At 41.3% G+C, this 24,986-nt stretch overlaps 1 protein-coding gene across 3 annotated transcripts in view; it reads right to left on the reverse strand.

Annotated features, from left to right (window-relative positions):
• The window catches only part of LOC122816582 (SEC14-like protein 5), a 1,360,693-nt gene that overhangs the window by 98,769 nt on the left and 1,236,938 nt on the right, over nucleotides 1-24,986 (reverse strand). For all 3 annotated transcript variants that reach the window (XM_044089470.1, XM_044089469.1, XM_044089471.1), the window contains one exon: nucleotides 220-468. In XM_044089470.1, coding sequence (XP_043945405.1) covers nucleotides 220-468 — 249 coding nt within the window. The remainder of the gene's footprint in view (nucleotides 1-219; nucleotides 469-24,986) is intronic.

The raw sequence follows: 24,986 nt of genomic DNA on the forward strand, positions 1-24,986 counted from the left end.
ACAGAAGGTACAAAAGGAAACAAGGAGACAGAAAGCAAGTCTGCATGACTAAAAGTACATTTCATTTTCAATCCAGTAAAGCTACTTAGTGAAAACTGAGGCAACACAATAACACACATCTTGATACATACATCCATGCATATACACATGGAATACATTTGCATCCAAAAACACCTGGAAAAAGAAAAAGAGAAAGGCAGTGTACACCATAAGCCATACCTGAATGCTCTCTCCTTCTCGACATACAAGTGCAGACTGCACCATGCTGTAATCCACTCCGAGTGCCCAGCTTTTATCAATTAGCTGCACATTATTCCCACCAGGTTGTGCTCCCGGAGGTCCTGAGGGATCCTTACGAGTTGTCTCTGGTGCCCGTTTGGAATGGAATATGCTGAATATTAAATCACCTTTCAGGACGTCAAAGTCCCATGTAATCACTGATGCTCCCTCTAGGATTTCAATTAAAATCTGGAAACAAACAGCAAAAGAAAATTAAAAAAATGTTACTAAGCTGTCTTTCTCCCCATATCCTGTCAGCTACTCAATGCTGCACTTTGTACAAGCATTGGAGTATCTGGCCTTTGATCTGTGCCTTGCTGCTTCCATGGAATACATAATAAAAACTCGTGAAATAACAAACTCAAGAACCTGTCCTGACTTGTTTTATCCCGGCCTCATCTGGTATGCCTTCTGGGCAGAGTCTGTATGTCCTTCCAGTGGCTGTATAGCTTTTTGCAGTTGCTCTGGTTTATTCCCACACATCTAACTGTTCTGCAGGCAAATTGGTAATCCTCCAAATTGTCCATGAGTTTACATACTATGTGTGAGTGAGAGTGAGTGAGTGAGTGAGTGAGTGAGTGAGTGAGTGAGTGAGTGAGTGAGTGAGTGAGTGAGTGAGTGAGTGACTGAATGAATGAATGAATAAGTTATGTGTGTGCTTATGTGTGTGCACATATATGTGTGCGTGTCTGTGTGATTACATCATGAATGGCTGGCCACGAGAAACATCGACCATAATCTGAGCAAACAAAACACACTGACCACACATAACAGAAAAACAAGTAACACTGAACCACAAAAAATTCAATCACAAAACAAAATAACCACCTTACTTAACCATATAAGAATAGCAACACAAAACCACTGCAAGTGACTTTTGCAGAGGGGCAAGTCCCTCCCCCCACTACTTTACATATACCAACTCCGACACTGTACAGTCACAGGGAAAAGGAATATTCCCCATCACTGCTGTACTGCGATCTTGCACACTTTCTGGCATATTAATGTAGCTCAAGAAACAGTGACAAACCGTTTGTGATCTTGTATACTCGTAATATCTTCCTTTCCTAAAATTAGAACACTTCAATTCTATGAAGCCCCTCCTTCTCACTGCATCCTTACAGACCTGTTACTATTCGCTAACACTAATACACACCCGCTTCTAGTACAAGCATACCTATAGTGATGCAACCTGAGTTGACTTTAGTAATTTGTGCTGGAATTGTACACATAACTGTTAGGTCGATATTCTTTCACTTGCACACATGTGTAACTGCATATATAGGTAATCATTCATGTATACATCCATCTGCACTAGTCAATCACAAAATAAGTTGCTGTTGTGGATTTGTTAAGAGAAAAAGTTTTAAAACATACTGTTATTTGTCTTTTTCCTGTTCTTGCAAAGTGAACATGTTATTTGTTGGGATATGCCTATCAAAAATGGGCCTCATCTGTGAACAAAATGCAGCATTGCTTATGAACCTGAATAATAACTGTTTTCTGCATTTCAGAATAAAGAGATTTGGTTATAGCTTGGTGAAGCCTGGGATAAGGACGCACGGCCGAGTAAGAGTTAATTTACTGAAGCAGGCTGTGTGTCCTGGAAAATTTGAGCTACCATTGTTGAACTGAACATTCTGTGCTTCTTGAACATTCTGTACTAACTGTTGGTTTTAGGTGATTTGTGATAAACATGTTTATCCTATATGTTTTTCATAGCCAACTGTCAATGGTCAGAAATGTAACAAAAAGTTGTTTTGCTTGCAGTATAAAAGTTGATGTCAATAAACAAGTTGACCAGAGGAGATCATCTTGGCCAACATGCTGTGTAATCTGGTTAGCTGCTTATAAAGAAGTTTTTCATCACCTGAGGCAGATGCGACTCGTTTGAATTTTTCTTCTGACATTTTGGTCATTCGGACTGGAAACCTCTACGAAGATACGGATCAGACCGACAGAGAGACCGAAAAACCTGTGCAAGTGAGGGCTTCTCATCTTAAGATTCCCTCGACTGAAAGCCCTCCGACTGATTTGTCGTTGAAAGGAGGCCGGCCGCTGTCTGATCCCTATCTGAGGGAGTGTTTCCGAATGAAAAGGGGAAACGGAGTCTCATCTGGTTCAGGTAGGATGAAAACTAAATTTTCTTTTAATTTAATTTAACCTTGTTGACAAGGGTTTTATTTTTAGTTAAGGGAGGGTAGGATTACTTGTTCAGATTCTTTTGTTAGGATCACCCATTAAGATAGCCCCATTTTATAATAAGCCCTGTAAAATAACTTTGATACAGTCCTAAAATAAGAAATCTAGGGGAAACGGGTTCGAGTTGCTGCAAGTGTGAGAGTGATGTCTGTTTAAATGTTGATGCTAAGTATATGAAAGGTTTAAACAAAAATAATGTTAAATTTTTGAAAAAGTGGAAGTAGAAATATGATTTTGATGGTACCCTGAATAAGAATGCCTGTGCAAAATTGGTTAGAGATTTGAAAAGAGATGCGGGAACTAGAACTAAAAAGCAAAGACAATTGGGATTTCCCCAAGGACAAAAATGGTTAGAAGAGGCAAATAAACGAGCTATAAGAGAAAAACAGTGCCAGGAAAAAGAAAAAATAAATCAAAAGGGATCACTGGTGCCAAGTGGAAAAGTAGCTTTATTTTTAGATAAGGAGGATGAGCATACAGTTTGTGCGGTACAAAGGCAGGCAACTGCCCCACCGTATGGGGAAATTGCTGCTGCTGTACCGGCGGAACCTCCTCAATATCAGTCTGAAGATGTGGGATCTGTACAGCAGGGTGGGTTATTGGCTGCTCAAGGAAATGTTGTGACCCCTCCAATTTACCTGCAAATTCCCATAGTACCCAAGGTTGCTTTGCAACAGGTAGACCAACCTATGCAGTTAAGGTCAGGACCAGCAGGGCAAGGACGTTGGGCCATTAAACTTTCTGACTACTCAGAAGCTCTTCCCTTAATACAAGTTGCAAACCCACAAGCAGGGGATGTTGGACAAGAGCCAACTATTTTAGTTTATCGTCCCTGGGCTAGAGAGGATATAAAACAAGCTACAGATGGTATTTATCATCCCAAGGTTAATTTTCAAAAGTTTTCTGAGGACATAGTTGGTATGCGTTTAAGTTGTCATCTAAATGGTTTAGAAGTAGAACAAGTAGTGCGACAAATCCTAGGTCCAGATTGGCACTTAATTTGTGGTACTCGGACATGTAAGGCAGATGACGGCACTACATTAAAGTATAATTCTGGGGTGTTAGACACGCGAGTCACTGATCTGTTAAAGAGAATTTCTGATAAGTGGCGTCCAAGAGCAGATTGAACAGTAATAAATCAGTGCATTCAAAATGATGATGAATCTGTAGATCACTATACTGTAAGATTGACAGAAGTGTTCAATAACCATTGTGGAATGATGATTCCGCAGGATCAGACCAATGATAGTCCGTATGAACAGCAATTGAAAAATGCTTTTCTTAGAGGTTGCAGGGCTCCGATAAGTAGTTTTATAACTAAGCATATGGTAGATCATAGAACATGTAGACTGCAACCTTTGTTTGAATATGCACGGCATGCTGAGCGACATTTCAATTTAAAAAAGAAAAAGAAAGTACAAGTGTTAGCAGTAGGGGATGATGGTGGTATATTCTTGGTACAGGACCAAAGGGGGCAAGGGCGTTGTGGTGGCGTAAAAAAAGTGGGGGCCCGAAATGGGACACGTTAAATAAACCGAGTGGACATTCAGAGGAATATGAGGGGAGGTTAAAACGTGGAGAATGTTTTAAGTGCGGTAGACGTGGGCATTTCACTGCCGACTGTGAAGAGTGGCAACATCCCCCACAGCTTACGAACAAGGGCTCCGCATGACTATATGATAGTAAAGGAAGGCGCCAAATTCATTATTGTGATTATTGTAGAGAAGAAGAAAGTGAGAATGATTGTGATGATGATGAGGCAGACACTCTCTGCGATGAATGTCAGAACACTCAGAAGGAAGGGCGGGATTGTGACTGTGAAGTCATAAACCTGGCAAATTTGGGTATTGCTATGCATCTAGATCAAAAACCCATGATAGAGTTTTTGGTTGAGGGACAGAAAGTGGAGTTTTTATGTGATTCAGGTGCATCACGTACACTTTTGGGTCCAGCAGTTCTGCCTCCGAACTGCGAGATGGACGAGTTTGTCCTTGTGAAAGCGGCAAACAGGAAAATCTATAAGGAACCACTGTCCCATCCTCTATTGTTCACAGATCCGCAAACAAACCAAACTGTTAGGTGTAGGGTAATTATATCGAAAGTCTGTCCAGTTAATTTTCTGGGAAGAGATTTGATGCATTTGTTTGGAATAGCAGCAATTCCCACACCTAAAGGCATTGAGACGAAAAGGTTAGCGGATGGCTTGGTGGTACAGGGAGTACAAGACTTGTTTCACTTGTATAGCCAGGACTTGATTTCAAACGGGCCGGAGAGGGTTGATACAGATTTGATCAACCTAGCTTTAAGTAAATCTAGGAGCAGGTCACCGCAGGTTGCGACGCACTTACATTGTACAATGTTCTACAGAAAGGCCCCTGGTCCGGATAAAGAATTTGAAAAAGAATTCTTTAAGCACAAACGTGCAAGGATAATTTTGAATTATGTGTTTTGGGATACGCAAGGTATTACAGTAGTGGCCTGTACTTTGACCAAGGAAATGAGTTCTTTATATCGCTCAGGTTATAGCCCACATATTTCAATTACTAAAGCGGTGGGGACACATTGGATAGATTTGGCGAAAAAGGTAACGAATTGGGACACAATGTCCGAAAGTCAATTGAAAGATCAACAGATCCAGGTACAAAGATTAAATTGGGTGACTTGGGCACAACCAAGTGTGCACCTCAGGGATGACAAAACAGAAATGGCATGACAAATCCTCCTAACTCAAGAGGAAGATAGTGCGTTAAGTGCCTTACCTGTAGATTTATGGTCAAAAGGTAAAGGGGATGTAGGACTGATGAAAACAGCAGGTGAAGTTTGTATAACTCCAAAGTCAGGTTTTAGACCTCGTAGCACCAATACCGCTAAGTAAACAAGCAGAGGAAGGAATTAAGCCAGTCATTGAGCAGCTAAAACAGGTAGGAATTCTTGTTGAATGCCCAGATTCACCCTGCAATACTCCGTTGTTTCCAGTAAAGAAACCGGATGGGTCATGGAGGTTGGTTCAGGATTTACAAGCAGTTAATTCGGCTGTGATCCCAAGAGCACCAGTGGTCCCTGACCCCTATACATTACTTAATGATTTACTACCTCAGCACAGATATTTTTCTGTCATAGATATAAACAATGCCTTTTTCTCCATACCACTACATAAGGAGAGTAGATTTTGGTTTGCATTCACTTATCAAGGTAAAAGATACACCTACACCAGATTGCCACAGGGCTATTGTGAAAGTCCAACAATATTCGCACAAGAAATGGCTGCGAATTTAGCTCAGTTTGTTCCCCCAGAGGGAAGCCAGGTTCTGTTGTATGTGGATGATATTTTGTTGGCCTCACCCACGCAGGAAAGTTGTAGAGGGGATACCCTTGCCCTTCTTAGTTTTTTAGCTGAGCAAGGACATAAGGTAAATAAAGAAAAGTTACAATTGTGGAAAGCACAAGTAAAGTACTTGGGTTATTTAATTTCGCAGGCAGGTAGACAATTGGAGAACAAAAGAAAACAAGCAATTCTTGAGGCACCTATGCCCACAACTAAGTGGGAGATGATGTCCTTTTTAGGTGTGACTAATTGTTGTAGAAGCTGGATCCCTAACTATGCTGAAGAAGTAGGGCCATTGACCGCACTAATCTATGACACTCCCATGGCAGCTAAAAATGATATACAGTGGACAAATACGGCAATACAGGCATTTAATAGAATTAAGCAATTGATAGCAGGATCCTCTGTTTTGGGTTTTCCGAACTATTCTAAGCCGTTTATAGAAATGGTTGATTGTAAGGGAGGATATATGACTTCGGTTCTGGTACAAGTACATGGGGATAAACAGAGACCGATAGCTTACTACTCCTCCAGATTAGATCCTGTTGCAAGGGCATTGCTGCATTGTGTTTAAGCTGTAGTGGCAGCCACCATGGCAGTACAAGCCTCAGCATCATTAGTTTTGTTTCACCCATTGCAATTGAGGGTTCCACATTCAGTTGCTACTATACTTTTGCAAGATAAGATAACCTTTTTATCTCCTAGTCGACATTTGTCATGTATGACAGTGCTGCTGACACAGCCTCATATGACCATAGAAAGATGTACTATTCTTAATCTGGCGACACTTTTGCCGACTCCAGAAGAAGGTATTCCACACGTTTGTTTAGACAGCATTCATGACAAAGTGCTTCCCCGACCAGATTTAACGGCTATTCCATTGGTAGATTCTGATCTCGTTTTGTTTGTAGACGGATCAGCAAAGAAAGACACTGTAGGAAAAACACTAGTAGGGTATGCTGTCACCACAGAAACTGAAGTTTTGGAGGCAAAAAGATTGTCAAACATTTATTCTGCACAAGCAGCTGAGTTGGTGGCTTTGACTCGAGCTTGTACCTTAGGGGAGGGTAAAAAAGTGACAATTTATACAGATAGTCAATATGCTTTCTCCACTGTATATGTTTTCGCTCAACAATGGAAAAATAGGGGAATGGTTACTGCGACAGGCAAACCAATAAATCACAGAGATTTAATTTTACAGTTGTTAGATGCAGTGCAACTACCACTTCAGATAGCGATATGTAAATGTTCCACACATACCAACAGAAAAGATCCTGTCTCCAGGGGAAATGCACTTGCTGATATGGCTGCAAAAAAGGCAGCTCAAGAAAATGATTTGCTTTTACATGATAATGATTTAGAGCCCGGACACCTCTTAGACTTAGAGACACTATAAGTAATGCAAACATTGACAACACAAAAGGAAAAATGTTGTTGGGTAAAATATGGTATCACTCAACAGGATGGGTTGTATAGGGCATCAGATGGCAAAATGGTATTACCCTCAAACCTTTTTTTAGGTATGCGGCATTGGTTAGCCATGGACCTGCCCATGTAGAAGTACAGACGATGATTCAAATAGTGTCTAAGGTGTTTTGGTGTAAGGGGTTTTCAACTTATGCAAAGCAATTCTGTTTATCTTGTTTATTATGTGCAAAGTATCATGCTCAGGGGGGAGTTAAAAAGTCTCAGCAGGCATTCCCCACCCCTCCATATCCATTCCACACACTCTGTACGGACTTTATTGAATTGACACTCTCAGAGGGAAAAAGGTTCTGTTTTGTCATTACTGATGCTTTTTCTAAATGGGTAGAAGCTTTTCCAGTACAGCACCCGAATGCACAAACAGTAGCAAAGCTTTTGACTACAGAAATAATTCCCTGATTTGGTTTACCAAGACACATTTACAGTGATAATGGGTCTCATTTTGTTAACCAGATTGTTCAGAAATTGGGTCAAGTGTTTCAAATTGATCTCAAGCACCATTGTGCTTACCATCCCCAATCAGCTGGACTGGTGGAAAGACACAACGGTGTCTTGAAGAGTAAGCTCCGCAAACTGATGGCAGAAACACATAGATCATGGACTGCGTGCCTTCCTTTGGCACTCCTGTATATGCAAATCTCACCTTCCTACAAAGGACTTACACCATTTGAACTTTTGTTTGGGAGACCATATTACGTCTCGCAGTGGCAAGGATTGTTGCCAGCGGAACGTGAGGGGGGTGAGGATCTAGCGGATTATATGAAGAAGCTGCTAAATGTCAAGTCTCTTGTAACCAATGACTCCTTTGCAGATTCCAGAAATGAAACCTTGTTAAGCGTGGCACCTGGGGACTGGGTGTGGATCCGAATTGTGAAGAGAAAGAATTGGTCATCCCCCAGGTGGGAAGGCCCATACCAAGTACTTATCTTGACACCTACGGCTGTAAAGATCGCTGAGAGGACTTTGTGGATTCATATCACCCACTGTAAAAAACTTAAGGCTCTTCCTTCTGCCATTGATGTTGGTCAAACTCCACCGGACCTCTGAGCGCAAAGTCTGGCTACAAAGGGCAATTAGCCCAATAGGGGTTAGTTCGTCTCAAACCCAGTGAAGAAACCAATGGCGCGAGGTAGTCCTTAGGGAGGATGGCCACATGATGATGATTTTGGTGGCGAAAGTAAATATGTCCATACGAGAAGGAACAGTTGCAAGAGAAAAAGGAATGATGGTGCTGCAAGCGCAAACAGGTGTTACTACTGTGTTTAAGGTGAAACTTTGTGAAGGAATTTTGGACTGTTCTAAATGGAACAATAATAATTTCTTGACTCGTGCAAAATACTTGTGCAATAGAGACTGTACTTCCTGGTCAAATGTTTGGTGGTCAACAGACCTTTTTTCCTGCATACCCACGGACATAGGGTTGGAGTATTTTTGTAATAGTATGAGGAAGTTCTCTGGTTTAACGTGGGAGAAAATCAATTTCATCATGGACATGATGGGACTTATACTGGACCATAATTACATAGAATTCCAAGGTGAAATGTTCAGACAAACTAAAGGTGTGGCTATGGGTGCATCTTGTGCACCCATATTTGCAAATTTAGTGATGTTAGAATGGGAGGATCAGTACATGCTCCCTAGTGAATATTACAAGCATATGTTATTATACACACGATTTTTGGATGACCTATTCATTATATGGAAAGGGGAAACAGATGTTATTCCAGACTTTATCAAGTACATCAATAGCACTACGGACTTTCTGTGCTTCACACATACAGTTGAAAAAAGAGGTATAGCGTACTTGGATACATACATTAGTAATAGTGGGGATGGTTTTGTTTCTAAATTATACAGAAAACCAACCTTCTCCAATGACTACATTCAATATGGGAGTTGCCATCCTCCACACACATTCAAGAATGTAGTCAAAGGTCAATGTGTGAGAGCTGCCCGCATGTCATCTACAAGTGAACTCATGACACAAGAATTAGATTATATTTATAAGTTGTTCAACGAAAGAGGTTACCCCACAAGTATGCTTACAGATGTGGTGGAATATGTTAAATCACAATGGGGGACTAAGTTCTGTCCATTATTAGGTAAAGAAGGTACGTACACGAAGATGAATCAACCTTTTGACAGACGAGTTTGCGTTATTATGTACAACATACATACAAATATAGTTAAGGAGATCTTACGTAGACACTGGACAATTTTCACAAATATGGAGGAAGTAGGATCAATAGTAGGGAGTACACCCTGTATAGTATTTAAAACAGGGCATAATATAAAGAAATTAATTGAGAGAAGTGATAATAGGAACAATAAGGAACAACATACGAAGAAGGGGACAAAAAGATGTGGAACTTGTGGACAGTGTCAATATGTTAATGTAGAAAAAAGTATTAAATTAGATAATATTATGAAAAGTACATGCAAATTCAAATCAGGAAACTGCAATAGTCAGGGAGTCGTCTATTTAGCCACATGTACGCAATGTACAGCATACTATATAGGGAAAACAGAGAGAAAGTTAAAAACTCGGATATATGAACATGTATACAAAATGAGGAAAGGAGATGATAAGAACGCGCTCAGTAAACATGTAAAAGCCAAAGGCAAAGATCACACGTTTAAGTTTGCAATAATAGATCAAGTAGACGGAACTGTTGGTAGTGGCAATTGGAAGGCACGTTTAGGTTCCATGGAAAGTAAGTGGCAGATATGTTATGATGCCACAACATATCCAGGACTCAACGAATATATTAGTTTGAAACCTTTTCTTATCCTGGGGTCATCCTAATTTAATTAATGTTTATATATATCACATATTACAAATATGTAATTAATTTATTTATTCATTTATTTTTTATATAATATAATCAATTTTGTGATATATAGCATAAGTTTATATAAATAGGTTTAGTATTTCTCCCATTTCCTGGATGTTTAGTAGAAAGGGGATTTAGCTTTCAGTATGTAGTAGGTCATTTTTCATTAAATATGTTTTTTTACAATTACAAGTATCCTTTTTACAATTACAAGTATGATTTTAATGATAGGGTATTTATTGAAATTATATACATTTATATTAAATTCTCTCATATTATATTGTATTCCATTAGATTTTATATATACATATAAATTGACGAGTTTTTTATATAGAATTTTAGGTACATATTGTATAGTAACATTTACATATTTATAATATTAATAAGTCAATCGTATGTCATTTTATTACCATAAGAGGTATTTTAAATAAATATATAGGTTATGAATTAGGATTCACTAATAGAATGAATTAGTTAATTGATTAAATTTTGGCGCCAAATGATGGTATAAAATGTTGTCATTTATGATAATTAATGGTTCTGAAGAAGTCTGGCTAGGACAGATGAAAGCGCTTAACCTACGTTGTTGGATATACCAGTTATTCGTGAATTGTGTGTCATCTTCGTTCGTGTATTGTGGAATAAACATTGGTTACTACAGAGTGAGCCTGTGGATTATTTTTGCTAACTTGCACCGAGTTCTGTTCTGTTCGAGCTATAAGGTACTGTGTTCGGTATTCTAATTTGTTGGTTACAAAGGGGGATTAGCCCAATAGGGGTTAGTTTATCTCAAACTCAGTGAAGAAACCAACAGCGCGAGGTAGTCCTTAGGGAGGATGGCCATGTTCAACTGGTACTTGAACTGTCACATGATGATGATTTTGGTGGCGAAAGTAAATATGTCCAAACGAGAAGGAACAGTTGCAAGAGAAAAAGGAATGATGGTGCTGCAAGCGCAAACAGGTGTTACTACTGTGTTTAAGGTGAAACTTTGTGAAGGAATTTTGGACTGTTCTAAATGGAACAATAATAATTTCTTGACTCGTGCAAAATACTTGTGCAATAGAGACTGTACGTCCTGGTCAAATGTTTGGTGGTCAACAGATGTGAATGGATGGGAAACAAGTAGTGCAGTGATACCAGAGAAAGATAAAAGCAGGCAACAAAGAATAAAAATTGCGCATTTCCAAGGTACCGAAGTAATTGCTATAACCACTGTGTCACCTCAAGAAAGTGATTCAGGAGTTTATGGAATCGGAGTGTCTCTTCCAACTAGAACTGATCCTTTGGGGACCCTCCAACTTAAAGTACAAAGCCTTAAGAATGCTACAAGTAAAGCAGATTTTGCCTTCACAGAAGAACAATTGTTACTCGAGACGGGATTCGTACACCATATTGAATGGTTATCTTGGGTTAGATATAGTACCCGAGAAGCACATCGTGAAAACTGTATTTTTTGTGCTGAAGGTAAACAGCAACTAGCGACAGTCCCATTGATGCGAGATGAAGGTAACCTAACGTGTCTGTTAAAATTATTCTTCAACAAAACTGAAGATAAATGCAAAAATGAAACTCAGCATTTTCCAGTCATATGCAAAGTTGAGAAACCGCCTGCAGCGATTTCCTATCCAGGTTCCTATATGTGCATTTCCAGAGATGGCACAGGGAAGAATTATGGCAATATGGGACAGAACTATTGCAATGTTACTGTGAATGGCAATGAGAATCCATTTCTGGAGAACCAAACTCATAGTTTAGCAGACGTATGGTGGTTATGTGGAGACAACAAACTCAGAAGGCAATTCCCTGGAAGGGAACTTGTGCACTTGTAAAGTTAATTCTGCCATTCTACATTTTCCCAGTTCCAGCAAGCAGTTTCGTAAGAGAACTCGAAATAAAGCCGAAGTGGTTGCGTAGGAGAAAAAGAGAGACACCGAAGCAATCTTTCGATAACAGTGTCTACATCGATAGCACTGGCGTACCAAGAGGCGTACCTGATGAATACAAAGCAATAAACCAAATAGCAGCTTGTTTTACATCCATCTTTGTCTGGATTCAACCTAATAAGAATGTTGACTGGATCAACTACATTTACTATAACCAGCAGCGTTTTGTGAACTACACCAAAGATGCATTGAAAGGAATTGCTGAACAACTGGAGGCCACTTTGCAGGTGGCATGGCAGAATCAAATTGCATTGGATATGCTCCTGGCCAAAGAAGGAGGAGTTTGCAAGATGTTTGGGACTTTCTGTTGTACGTATATTCCAAACAACACTGCGCCTGATGGAAGTATCACTCGAGCTTTGAAAGGTTTGGAGATGTTATCCGAAAAATTGGCAGAGAACTCTGGGGTAAATAATCCCTTTACAGACTTTCTACAAGCGTGGTTTGGAAAATGGAGTCATCTCATCAGCAGTTTCCTGGTGTCCGTTGGAGTCGCTGTGGCTATCATGGTGGTATGTGGTTGTTGTTGTATACCCTGTATCAGAGGTCTTCTACAAAGACTGGTTAATACTGCTGTTACGAAGACGATGTACCAGCAATTGCAACAGACTGGTGAAAGTGAATTCATTGAAATGTGACTTTTTGCAAATGTTTTTGAAGTTTAAAAATTTGTCTTGCAAATGAAGTAATGTATGCAAAGAAAAACTTAGTTTTTACCATATATTGCTGAAATAAAAGACAAATAAAAGTGTTTTCAGGGGGGAAATATTAAGAGAAAAAGTTTTAAAACATACTGTTATTTGTCTTTTTCCTGTTCTTGCAAAGTGAGCATGTTATTTGTTGGGATATGCCTATCAAAGATGGGCCTCATCTGTGAACAAAATGCAGCATTGTTTATGAACCTGAATAATAACTGTTTTCTGCATTTCAGAATAAAGAGATTTGGTTATAACCTGGTGAAGCCTGGGATAAGGACGCACGGCCGAGTAAGAGTTAATTTACTGAAGCAGGCTTTGTGTCCTGGAAAATTTGGGCTACCATTGTTGAACTGAACATTCTGTGCTTCTTGAACATTCTGTACTAACTGTTGGTTTGAGGTGATTTGTGATAAACATGTTTATCCTATATGTTCTTCATAGCCAACTGTCAACGGTCAGAAATGTAACAAAAAGTTGTTTTGCTTGCAGTATAAAAGTTGATGTCAGTAAACAAGTTGACCAGAGGATATCATCTTGGCCAACATGCTGTGTAATCTGGTTAGCTGCTAATAAAGAAGTTTTTCATCACCTGAGACAGATGCGACTCGTTTGAATTTTTCTTCTGACAGGATTACACTTGTGTGTATGTATATATATGTGTGTGTGTGTGTGTGTGTGTGTGTGTGTGTGTGTGTGTGTGTGTGTGTGTGTGTGTGTGTGTTTACTTAGGCGTGCATCAGAGTGGCATCTTACTGGGATTTTGTTTACCTTTGCTTTGCAGCCACTGAGACCTGGGACAGGCTCTGGCTCTCCTGTGATGCTGAACTGAATAAAGAAAGAATGAATGACAGAGAGACCGAATTAACGTAAAATGAATCTTAGATTATGAGATTATGCACACGCACATACTGGCAACAAATTCTCATAACATTTGAGAGTAACTCAAACATATATTGAAACAGAGTGGGGGTTGTAAATGGTAAGTGAAAGACAGACACTGTAAAACTTTCTATGGGAATAACTCAAGCAAGTTTCCTATGGGCACATGGAGGGAATCTAACATATTTCTTACTTGCGAATAATCATAAAGTTATGTGTCAGTAGAAGAAAGCATATAACTATGAGATATAAAAATATAATTTCACAAATGTTGTAAAACTTATGTCTTGGACATAATGTCTGCATACTGCAAGAGCTACACAGCAACAGACACATGTATAGTGGCAGAAGGTGGAACAGAGATGGTATATTTATGCCACATATGAAATAAAGCATCATTTCTGAGGCAGTGAAACAGACGTATTATATGCATTTAGAATTTCTGAAAAAGCTAAACAGACAAACATACATTTTACAAATACATGAGCATGATTATTATAAATTCTATACATAAACACACCAATTTGGTGTGGGTAATAAAGCATTATCATAATGCAAGTTTATGTACAGCACTGGTCCAGGCATAACCCATTTATAATTTAAAATACTAGATTCATCAGACTACTTTGACTTACAAGGTGGCTGAGGTTTCTATTACTCGTCTTTTAACTGCATGATTGTGGTGATATGATTAGCTATAAGAAGGACAAATATCAGCATTAATGACCCAAAATATTAATGTACAAATTTGTTGGTCAGTCATTATTTATCTGTAGCTGAATTTTCCAATAAATTAACAGGTTTAAAAAAACGCACATTTTTCTTTCTTGCCTATATGCTATTTGTCTTTGTGCCTGCCAACCACTGAGCCCACCCCAATCAGATTTGAGTCCATTCATTCCCCAATACTAGTTATCTCTAGCTTGGGTGTAAGAGTTATGAAGACCATGAGGGTGCTCTGTGTCCCTGTCCAATTCCTCCTCTTCTGCTGTTGGAGATTTGAAGGCATGTGGTAAGTCTAGTTTACCCCCCAGATCAGCCCTATATTATCCTTTCCTGCCTGCCCCTGGGTTTGGAACTACTCAGCCGCTGTCCCAGGTTAGCTGCTTTGCATCATTCTGGATGCAAGCAGTTGGGATACTTCTACCAGTCTTTGTGCCATCTGTTGGTGGCTGACAGAAGTATCTCATTTCTGTGGGGTACCCTGTCCCCTTCCTCAATGTGTGCATTCTTCCACACATACTGCCATGACAGCTGCCCTCAACGGTTTAGACTATAATGCTTATGCCTTCTGATTATAGCCACTGCAAACCATAGCTTTCCTCTGCACACAGCAGCAAGTAGTCACTTTGATGTGTGAGTCGCCAAAAGCCCCTCACTGTCATCGCACCCTTGCCTGACTCTTTCAGTGACTTAGCCACTACTTGTTATTGGGTCATTGCCAGGGCTTTATCCTTCTATGTCACAGAGCCACAAACATTTGTTACACATAAAATTAACTACATTGCATACCACATACAATTTTAAACATCTTCAAGCATTAGGCAGTACTAGCAGAAAGCTGGGTTAAAAACTAAGCTTATCACTAAGACTAGACGTCTGTGAGTGTATGATTCTGGGATAAAATTACAACAAGAATGACAGAAATAGTGCCTTTTTCATCACCTGTCATCAAGTACCCTGTACATTAATATACTTGCAGAATACAACAAATGAAACCTACTGCGGGTCATTCAAACATTTATCATAAACATGTCTGTTAAAACAACAAAGGAAGCAGACAGATGAGCCATAGTGTAAATGTTTCATCTCCCAAGCCCCTGCTTCACTATCAAGGGTACCAGAACTTGTCAGAGATTTATGTTTATAGGTTCATAGGATATTATTAGGCTATTGACCCAAGGGTCTTTACAAGCCTAGCCATTAAATCCCAATATAACACTAGATGAGCACTATCGTCTATGCCCAAGGTTTTTCTAGCAAGGACTACCCATGTCCAGGAGAGAAGCCAGGGAAATCCCCAGCAGAAACTTATGGTTTTCCATCGAGTCATCCAGGTTGTGCTTAAACAGAGTCATGGAGGTGTTCTCTTGATAAGGATTGAAAGCCTATTCCAGAGGAGGGACAACCTCTGAAAGATGTATCTGTCTGTCCAGCAGGTCCTGTTTACGTTGCAGGCTAGATTGAGGTCCCTTGAATGGGTGACATTAGTCCCATTTGACTTATGGATGTGCGGCATTTCCATTACATTTTGGTCAGAGATAGCCCTGTAAACCAGACATAAGTTGCCTGTAAGTAGTCTATACACTACCGAGTACAGTGACAATGACTTCAGTCTGTCCATTTAAGACATGTGCAAGAAACCCTGAATTTTCTTAGTTAGAAATCTCTGAGGTCTCTCAAGTTGCTGCAGGTGTCTGGAACGGTACATTTATTTATTTATTTAATTTATTTAACATTTGTTTACCAGGAACGTTCAATTTGGGAGAAAGCCAAGGAGAAACACTCCAGATGCATGTCTTTGTAATGTGGGTGGAAACCGGAGCCCCCAGAGGAAACCCACACGGATGCAGGAAGGACATGCAGACTCCGCACAGAAGGCACCCCAGTCCAGAACTGAACTGGAGAACCTCTTGCTGTGAGGTGACAACACAACCACTGCATCACAGAGCAGTCCTTACATACCAAAGGGAGCATTACATTCAATAACAGGCCTGATGAGGGACGAGTACAGGGGAGTTATAACCTATTTTGCTCTTGACGCTAATCAGGTGAGCGATGTAGAATGTGTTCCTCACCACAGAAGACACATGATGGTCAAACTTGAGGTTACAATCAACTTGTGTTCCCATGATATTTAGGGTATTATTGTTTGATTTGTAACCAACATTGGACAATGTTTTTACTGAAGGGAATGATGATGATGTATTTTTTTAGCATTTAGTTGAAGACCATGGCTTTGGTACCAGTCATTGGTCTGTGTAATCCCCTTTTGAAGTACACTGACATCACTAGGGGATTCAGTGATAGCACCTAATTTGCAGCCATCCACAAACTTGGTTAACCACAGCTCCTCTGTTTTGGCCTGGACTTCTGAAAAGTATATGCCAAACAAAAGGGGGCCCAGCACTGACCCTTGTGGGACTCCACTGGTGACAGAGCTGCTGGTAGAGGTAAAGTCTCCCAATTTGACTGAGTGTTGTCAATCTGTGAGCCAGTTTGCAACCCACCTGACAAAACAGGGGTTCATGTACAACTGGGTTAGTTTGTCAATGATGCCCAAATGTGGGATAGTGTCGAAGGCCTTGGCCAAGACAAGATAGGCTGTGTGCATGGCTCTGCCCTCATCTATGGCTTTGGTCACATTCTCGAAGAAGTCCACTAAGATTAGCAGGCATGACATGATCTTGACAAAACCAAACTTTGACAGATCCATGGTTTGGAAGTCATCTATATCCTTATTTATGAGGTCCATGATGATTCATTCCATCGCCTTACAGATTAGGCTGGTTAAATTTATGGGTCTATAGTTACCCAGGTCTGTTGCCAAACCGCCAGTAATCAGGCTGTGGTTGAACAATGTGATCAATGGAATAGCTAGCTCTTGTTTTAGAACATTAAGAACATCATCATCATCATCAGCCCACTTTTTTCCCATTTTCTACATGGGCTCGGGGAATCATGTTAACTATTGCCATCTCTCTTGATTCAGTGCCACACTCCTGCCTTCTTTGACACTCATGCCTGCCTGTTGCACATCTGCTTTCACGCAATCCATCCACCTCTTTGCTGGACATCCTCATTTCCTCTTACCTTCTTCCTCTCTGTTCCAAATCATCTTCACCAGACTGTCTTCTGCTTTTCTTCACATATGTCTAAACCACAGTAATCTGTTCTCTTTGTTCTGCATGTGCAACTCTCAGAAAATGGACAGCTCAACCTTTCCACAAAGGACTTAAAAATCCATCTGCAGTTAAAGAAACTTGAGCTGGAGGCCAAGCATTTGGAAATAGAAGCAGCAGAAAGACTGAAACATCTAGAGGCTGAGGAAAATGAGAAACTGCGACATCCAGAGGCAGAGGAGAAGGAGAGGCAGAGGCAACATGAAAAGGAGATGCTGACTCTTCACCAGAGTCATGGAGGTAATGGGGATGGGAGTAACCGAACCCCAGAAGCAACAAAGGTCAATACATTTCTTCCACAATTTACAGAGAGGATAATTTTGATAGTTTCAGTCATATATTTGAGAGGGTATGTAAACAGTATAATGTTGACCAAGGGCTCTGGGTACAGTTCCTGATCCCCTTACTCCATGGTAAAGCTGTAACTGCTATTTCTCAATTGTCTGATACTGATTGCTTAAATTATGATATGGTAAAGAACTGTCTTTTAGAATGTTTTAAGTTAACACATGAAGTTTATAGGAAAACGTTTTGTGAGCAGAAATGCAAGGCAGGTGAAAGTGTGTGTGAATATGCTGTTGAACTAAGCACTTATTTTCATAGGTGGGTGAGTGGATGTCAGGTCACCACTTTTGAAGGGCTGGCAGACATTTTGGTGAGGGAACAAGCCCTTAGCACTTTGCTGCTTGAGGATATGATAATCTGGCTGGCTGATAGACAATGCAATACTGCAAATGAGTTGGGGAAAAAGAGAGGCCTATACCTAGCAAGCAGGGCATCACTGCACAGGAAAGGGACACAAAGTGCTGCTCATACATCTAAGGGAACCCATGGTGGGCAGCCCATACTGCCCCAAAAGAGTCTGCCAGTAGCAGGGGAAGTCACTAGTCCAGGTTCATGTCAAGGACCAAGGGTTAAATGTTTTAAATGCAACTAGTGGAGCCATGTAGCATATAGATGTCCATCTAGGCAAGTTGGTGAACAAAAGGTGGGAGAGTCAGTAAGTGGAAATGACAAAATTCCAGCAATAAGTTGTCTCAAGACAACAAGGGAACCAAACTACCACAATAGATTATATCCTATCTTAGTGGATGGGAAAGAGGCCACTGCTAAGAGAGATACAGCCTCTGACCTAACCATTGTAAACCCTGCAAGGGTTAAAGAGGAGTACTTGGGCAGTCTACTCTAGTCAGGGCTTTAGGAGGAACCCCATTCCAAATACCTTTGGCTAGGGTTCACCTTGACTGGGAGGGTGGAAAAGGAAGCCAGCAAGTAGGTGTGTTTGAGGATATCCCTGCAGATGTCCTGATAGGGAATGATTTTGATAATGCAGTACTGTGTGTGCATGTAATTACATGCAGTCAAGCTTGGAGACAAGCATGTGGGTCTGGTAGCCTGGGGGAGACCCAGATAGACCACACACTTGCAGCCAGGACTGGTGAGGTGGTTACTTCAGGGAGGGAGTTACCCTGTAGCAGTGAGACTGAAAGTAAGCCACAGTTGCTTGTGGGTACTGATGTTCCCTTGGACAGAGGGACTGCAAGGGTAGAGGTGAGTAGTAGTACCTGGGCTGACAGTGAGGCACTGCTGTCAGACAATACCAAACTTCCTGTGGAAGGGGAGCTGGGAAGGTTTACAAAGACAGAGTTGAGGCCGGCTCAGCTCTCAGACCCTGCATTACAAGGCCTGAGGGAGGTAGCTAGTGAGGCACATGATTCTCAAGGGAAGGGGGAATTTATATACTGGGACAAAGGATTACTGTACAGAGAGTGGGCCCCTGAGGGAGGGCTAAAGGGTGAGAGAATACAGTAGTTGGTAGTGCCCAGAGCCTACCATCTGGCACTTCTAGCCATAGTCCATGATATTCCCTTTGCATGTCATATAAGCACAAAATGACAAAGAGACGTATTATGCAGAACTTTTATTAGCCTGGGATTTCCAGAGATGTAACAGGGTAATGCAGGGCCTATTAGCAGTGCCAAAAGGTAGGCAAGGTAGGAGACAAGGTGAAAGTTCCTTTGATGCTTTTGCCTGTGATTGAGGAGCCATTTCAGAGGGTAGCTATGGATATTATGGGGTCTTTGAGTACCACATGTTCCACAGGGTAAAAGTATATCCTAGTGGTAGTAGTTTAAGCTACCAGATAGCCTGAGGCAGTGGCTCTTTCCTTCATTGAGGCAGAGAATGTGGCAAATGCTTTGTTAAAGATTTTCATCAGGGTAGGTTTTCCAAAAGACATACTGACTGACAGAAGTGCCAATTTCACGTCAGACCTGCTGGCTTGTCTGTAGAAGCACTGTGGGGTGTAGCAGGTAAACACCATCCCCTGCCATCCCCAGACTAATGGTCTTGTTGAGAGGTTAAACTCTACACTTAAGATGATGCTGCAGGCATTTGAAGACTAGTTCAACAGGGAGTGGGACAAATATTTGCCCCATCTGTTATTTGCTTACAGAGCGGTGCCCCAGGAATCCACATGTTTTTCACCCTTTGAGTTGCTATATGGGCATATGGTGAGGGGACCTCTAGATTTGATTTGAGATGAGTGGGAGGGTGAGTGTAAATCCCACAAGGAGTCTGTTGTAGCATATGTCCTAAACATCAGGATAAGGCTTAGGGAACTCATGGGCTTGGCCCAGGAGAACCTGTCAGAAACCCAGCAGTAGAAGAAGGTCTGGTATGACAGGAATGTTCCAGCTAGAGAGTATGCCATAGGGCACCAGGTAATGGCTCTCTTTCCTGTCAGACACAACAAGTTACAGGCAGCTTGGGAGGGACCCTACAAGGTGGTAAGGAAGGTCAGTTATGTTAACTACATGGTAGAACTGCTAGGCAGGAGGGAGGTAGGGAGGGGTACAAACCGTACCATGTTAACATGATGAAACCTTACCATGATAGGGAGGCCCTTGTACTGAGTATTTGCAGTGGATGGCAGGAGGATTCTGAGGGGGATCTGGTGACTGATCTCCTCAATGAGGCTTGGACTGACACCTCAGTGGAAGAGGTAGCAATGTCTCAGCAGCTATCCCCTGCCCAGGCAGGAGTTTGGGGGCATGTTCACTGGGAAACCAGGGTGCACCCACCCGGTGCAGCACCATGTGGATACAGGACTCCAAAGGCCTATTAAGTAGGCCCCTAACAGGGTACCTGAGAGAGTCAAACACACTCTGAGGGAGGAGATACAGGAAATATTGAAACTAGGGATAATTCAGGAGTCCAGCAGTCACTGGGCCTCCCCAGTGGTGCTGGTACCAAATACAAATGGCAGTACCAGGTTCTGTGTGGGCTACAGGAAATTAAATAGTCACACAGAGTCAGATGCTTACCCCATGCCTAGGACAGATGAAACCCGAGCAGCTGGGAGGAGCTAAGTATCCTACCACCAAGGTTTATTGGCAGGTGCCCTTGACTCGCAGTGGTAGACAGAGGTCAGCCTTCGTGACTCCTTTAGGCTTGTATGAGTTCACAAAGATGCCCTTTATGATGAAAAATGCCTCAGCGACTTTCCAGAGGCTGGTAGATCATAGTCTAGCAAGAGCAGGAGATTTTGTCCTTGCTTACCTAGAAGGGAGGTGCTGGGCAGACTGCATAGGGCAGGGTTGACCATTAAGCCCAGCAAATATTAAATGGGTATGACAGAAGTCTCCTACATGGGACATACAGTGGGGAGTGGTAAGATCAGGCCAGAACCTGACAAAGTGGCAGCTATTCAGGCATGGCCTGCCCAGGTTACCAAAATGCAGGTAAGTACATTTTTAGGGACAGCATGATACTACAGAAGTTTGTCTACAATTATAGTACCATAGCTGCACCCCTCACAGACATGACAAGAAAAAACAAACCAGATAAGGTAGTCTGGAACGCAGCATGTGAGCAGGCATTCCAGATGCTTAAAGGAGCTTTGGAGAGGATCCAGTGTGTTAGCCAGTCCAGATTACAGCAAACAGTTTGATCTGCAGACTGATGCTTCAAACCATGGGGTAGGGGCTATACTTAGCCAGGTTTCCTCAGAGGGAGAAAAGCCCCCAGTAGTATATCTCAGTTATAGGCTCCAACCCAGGGAGGAATGTTATGCAGCTGTAGAAAAAGAATGCCTAGCCATAGTGTGGGCACTGCAGAAACTTCAACCTTATCTGCATGGAAGGAAATTCACTGTACTTACAGACCACAATCCCTTAACATGGCTACATCGAGTCAGCCAGCAAAATGCCAAGTTATTAAGGTGGAGCCTAGGGTTGTAGGCATATGATATGACAGTGCAGCACCATAGTGGGGTCAGCAATGCCAACACAGATGGGCTCTCAAAACAGGGAATGGCGTAAGGTATTCCCAGATAGGCTCAACCCTCTCAAGCAACATTTCTCAAGGGTCTCTTGAAAAACAAGCTTGAGTTTTCGGCGGGGGGGGGGGGGTGATATAGGGAAATATTGCCAGCCAAGCTATCTGGAATTTTATAAATAATTCTATGTCATTTGTGAACACTGATATGACTTATACATAACTGTATGTTATGTACTGAGCTAAGATGTATCCACAGTGTACCCTGCTGAAACATAGAAGATTAACCTGCAAAACTTAAGAATAGTTGAGGTTAAGTTACTTTATAGCTGGGCCATAAACAAAAGATGTTATCTCTCAGTTTAATTTCAGTAGTAAACACAATGTCTAGAGCTATAAGTTTTTGTATTGTCTTGAAAGTGAAATAATTACTAGGTTTAAAATATAAAGGTGTTTTATTGCTTCATGACTTCCTATCAGCTGCAAAGATCTGAGAGATATGTATTTTTAACACAGAGATGTTAAATTCTGTTAGTTTCTGTTTTAGCCTGGGAACTGAAGTCAGGTGACAAAAAGTGATGTCATCCAAGCTAACCCAGCAGTAAAATGTGATATTAATTTAAGAACTTTCTGAGAGAGAGAGAGAGACTATGCGTTTTGTATTTTGTCTTGGACCTAGCAAGAACATCCACTCATCATCATCACCATCTGCACTTTCCTTGCTGTAAGTAAGATTTAAGGCAAAGTATCTCTTTTAGATATAGATAGGAATACAGTAAAGATTAGTTTAGACGTTTTCTGTATTTATTTGAGACCATCCTGCAATGTTGTTTTAAAATATTTCCAAGGATTTTGAACTCTGAAGTTACTGTGTTGATTGACTGAGTGTTGTCTTGTTCTTTTATTATTTATTATTAAATATATTTAAACCTATCTTTGTAGCTGATATTTGTGAGACATATTTAAACTCTTAGAGTACTTGTATATGTATTTGGTGACACTGTACAGGCCACTCCAATAGCCTTGCTTGGACAGACTACCATTTGGATAATAGTAACATTACACTGTAGGATTGGAAACCCTTAGTAAGGGCCTTATAGTAGCTGATAAGAAGGGGCTGGTGGCAGTGGAAACTACCTTATAGTCTGGGCACATAGTAAACCTGTGCCAGCCTTCCCCAGATGTGTGTGTGTGTTTGTATATCAATCAAATCTCAAAGTGTGTGTGTGTGTGTGTGTGTGTGTGTGTGTCAGCTACTTGGGCAGGGACACGAGAGGGTGCTGGAGGCCTTGGCTTGGCCCTTTAGCTGAGATCTTAACCCTACAGCTGTGCCAGTGGGGAGTCTTACTGGGGATCTGGAGAAAGAGGGAAAAACCAGCCCCAGACAGACTGTGATCTCTGTGTGCTCTTAAGGGGAATTTTACTTAACTGTGTGTGCACTTGTCATCCTCCCAATGTGTATGTCCCCTAGCTGTTGCGAGTGGTGAGGATTGAGGCTCCATGATTAATGGGCCAGTGTAGGGCCATTACAGCTACTTCAAAAATGACTGATTTATGGTTGGATTTAACTACTGCGGGCCCTACACTTGAGGCTTTGCATTGGTCACTCATATTCGTGAGGACCAGGTCTAGAATATTGGATCCCCTTGTGGCGTGGTGTACTATTTGTTCCTGGGCAGTTCAGTTAACAAAGTCCAGGAACTTTAGTGCAAGTGAGTTTGAATTCATATAACTTTCCCAATTAATGGAAGGATAGTTGTAGTCACTCATGACTAGGTTGTTAATTTGTACCTTAATTGTCCCAAGTAGGTCTAAATATGCTGTGTGGGCATCTTGCTTCATGGAAGAGGACCTGTAACTGACAATGATCTGAAAGTGGGTCTTACCCATGGTAATTTGGACTTGGAGTAGCTCCATAGAGTCTTCTGTCTAATCAGTCTAGAGGTGTAATTATCTTTAGTTATGATAGATACTGCACCTCCTTTTGTTCTCACACCTTCAATCTGTGGTCTGAAAGAATGGAAGGCATTGTAGCCTTGGAAGGCTGGGGTACTTTCTGTGGTCTTGAGTCAAGTTTTTGTGACTGCACAAACATCAACATCTTCCAGGGAGAGGAGTGCTTCCAGAGAGTGCAGTTTCTGATTTAAACTCCTAGCGTTTAGCAGCATGACCTTTAGTTTCTTTGTATTTGACATTTTCACAACGGGAATTCTGTTGTTGTGACCTTGTCTAAAAAAGGTATTATGGGGGAGGCAAGTGCCTTAACCAGCAACCAAAAGCCTAGAGGTGCCAGGTAAAGACCCTCTCTGGTAAAGCAGCGTGGCCTATCTACCATGTTGTCCGAGGCTGACTAGAACTGAATCCCCTTATAATGACACCAGAAACAAAGTCAATTATTGAAGTCAATAATTTTCTGTTTATATTGTGGTATCATCCTAGTTGAGGGTAAAATGCTGCTCAAAGCTAAGGATATACCCGCCTGGGACACATATTCAGAGAGCTCAATAATGTCTCTCTTCATATAGTCCAGAGATTTACATCTCAAGTCGTTCACACAACCATGAATTATGATGGAGTCATAACTGTACTTGTTGTTGAGAGACCTGAGTGCATGCATAATCTGGTGAATCCTTGCACCAGACAGGCAGCTGACCGTAACCTTCTCCTTGTTCTGGTGAGTGGGGCATCTGTATGTCTCACTATAGCGTTACCTATAACTAAAACATTTGGATTAGTTGTGCATTGCCTTAAGGGCTTATTTGGTGCAACACAGGCGCTAGTGTTTTCTATGTGTATTGGTTGCTTTGGGTGTTGTGTTAGGTGTAGCATATTTGTGTTTTGGAGGTCTCTGGCGTTTAGGTAGTTTTCTGGAGAGTACCTCTGCATATGAACATTTATGTGTTGGGTGCATATTACAAATAGGAGATGTGGTGTGTGAGATGACAAGCTGTTTAGTGCTGATGTTCTGGGTGCGAGAGAGCAATGATTCCAGATTCTTAGTGTAGGAACATCTCTTGCAAACTGTACTTGTGTGATTTAGGAGTAAGGGTGTGTCAGTGTGCATGAGGCAGTTGTTACACTGCTTCAAAAAAAATGTTCCACCAGGCTGGAACTAGAAACAGAGGGAAACTGACAGTCCATAACGCAAGGTTTGAACC

The sequence above is a fragment of the Protopterus annectens genome, chromosome 12.part0 (assembly GCF_019279795.1).
Source record: "Protopterus annectens isolate FY-2018-M chromosome 12.part0, PAN1.0, whole genome shotgun sequence".
NCBI lineage: Eukaryota > Metazoa > Chordata > Ceratodontiformes > Protopteridae > Protopterus > Protopterus annectens.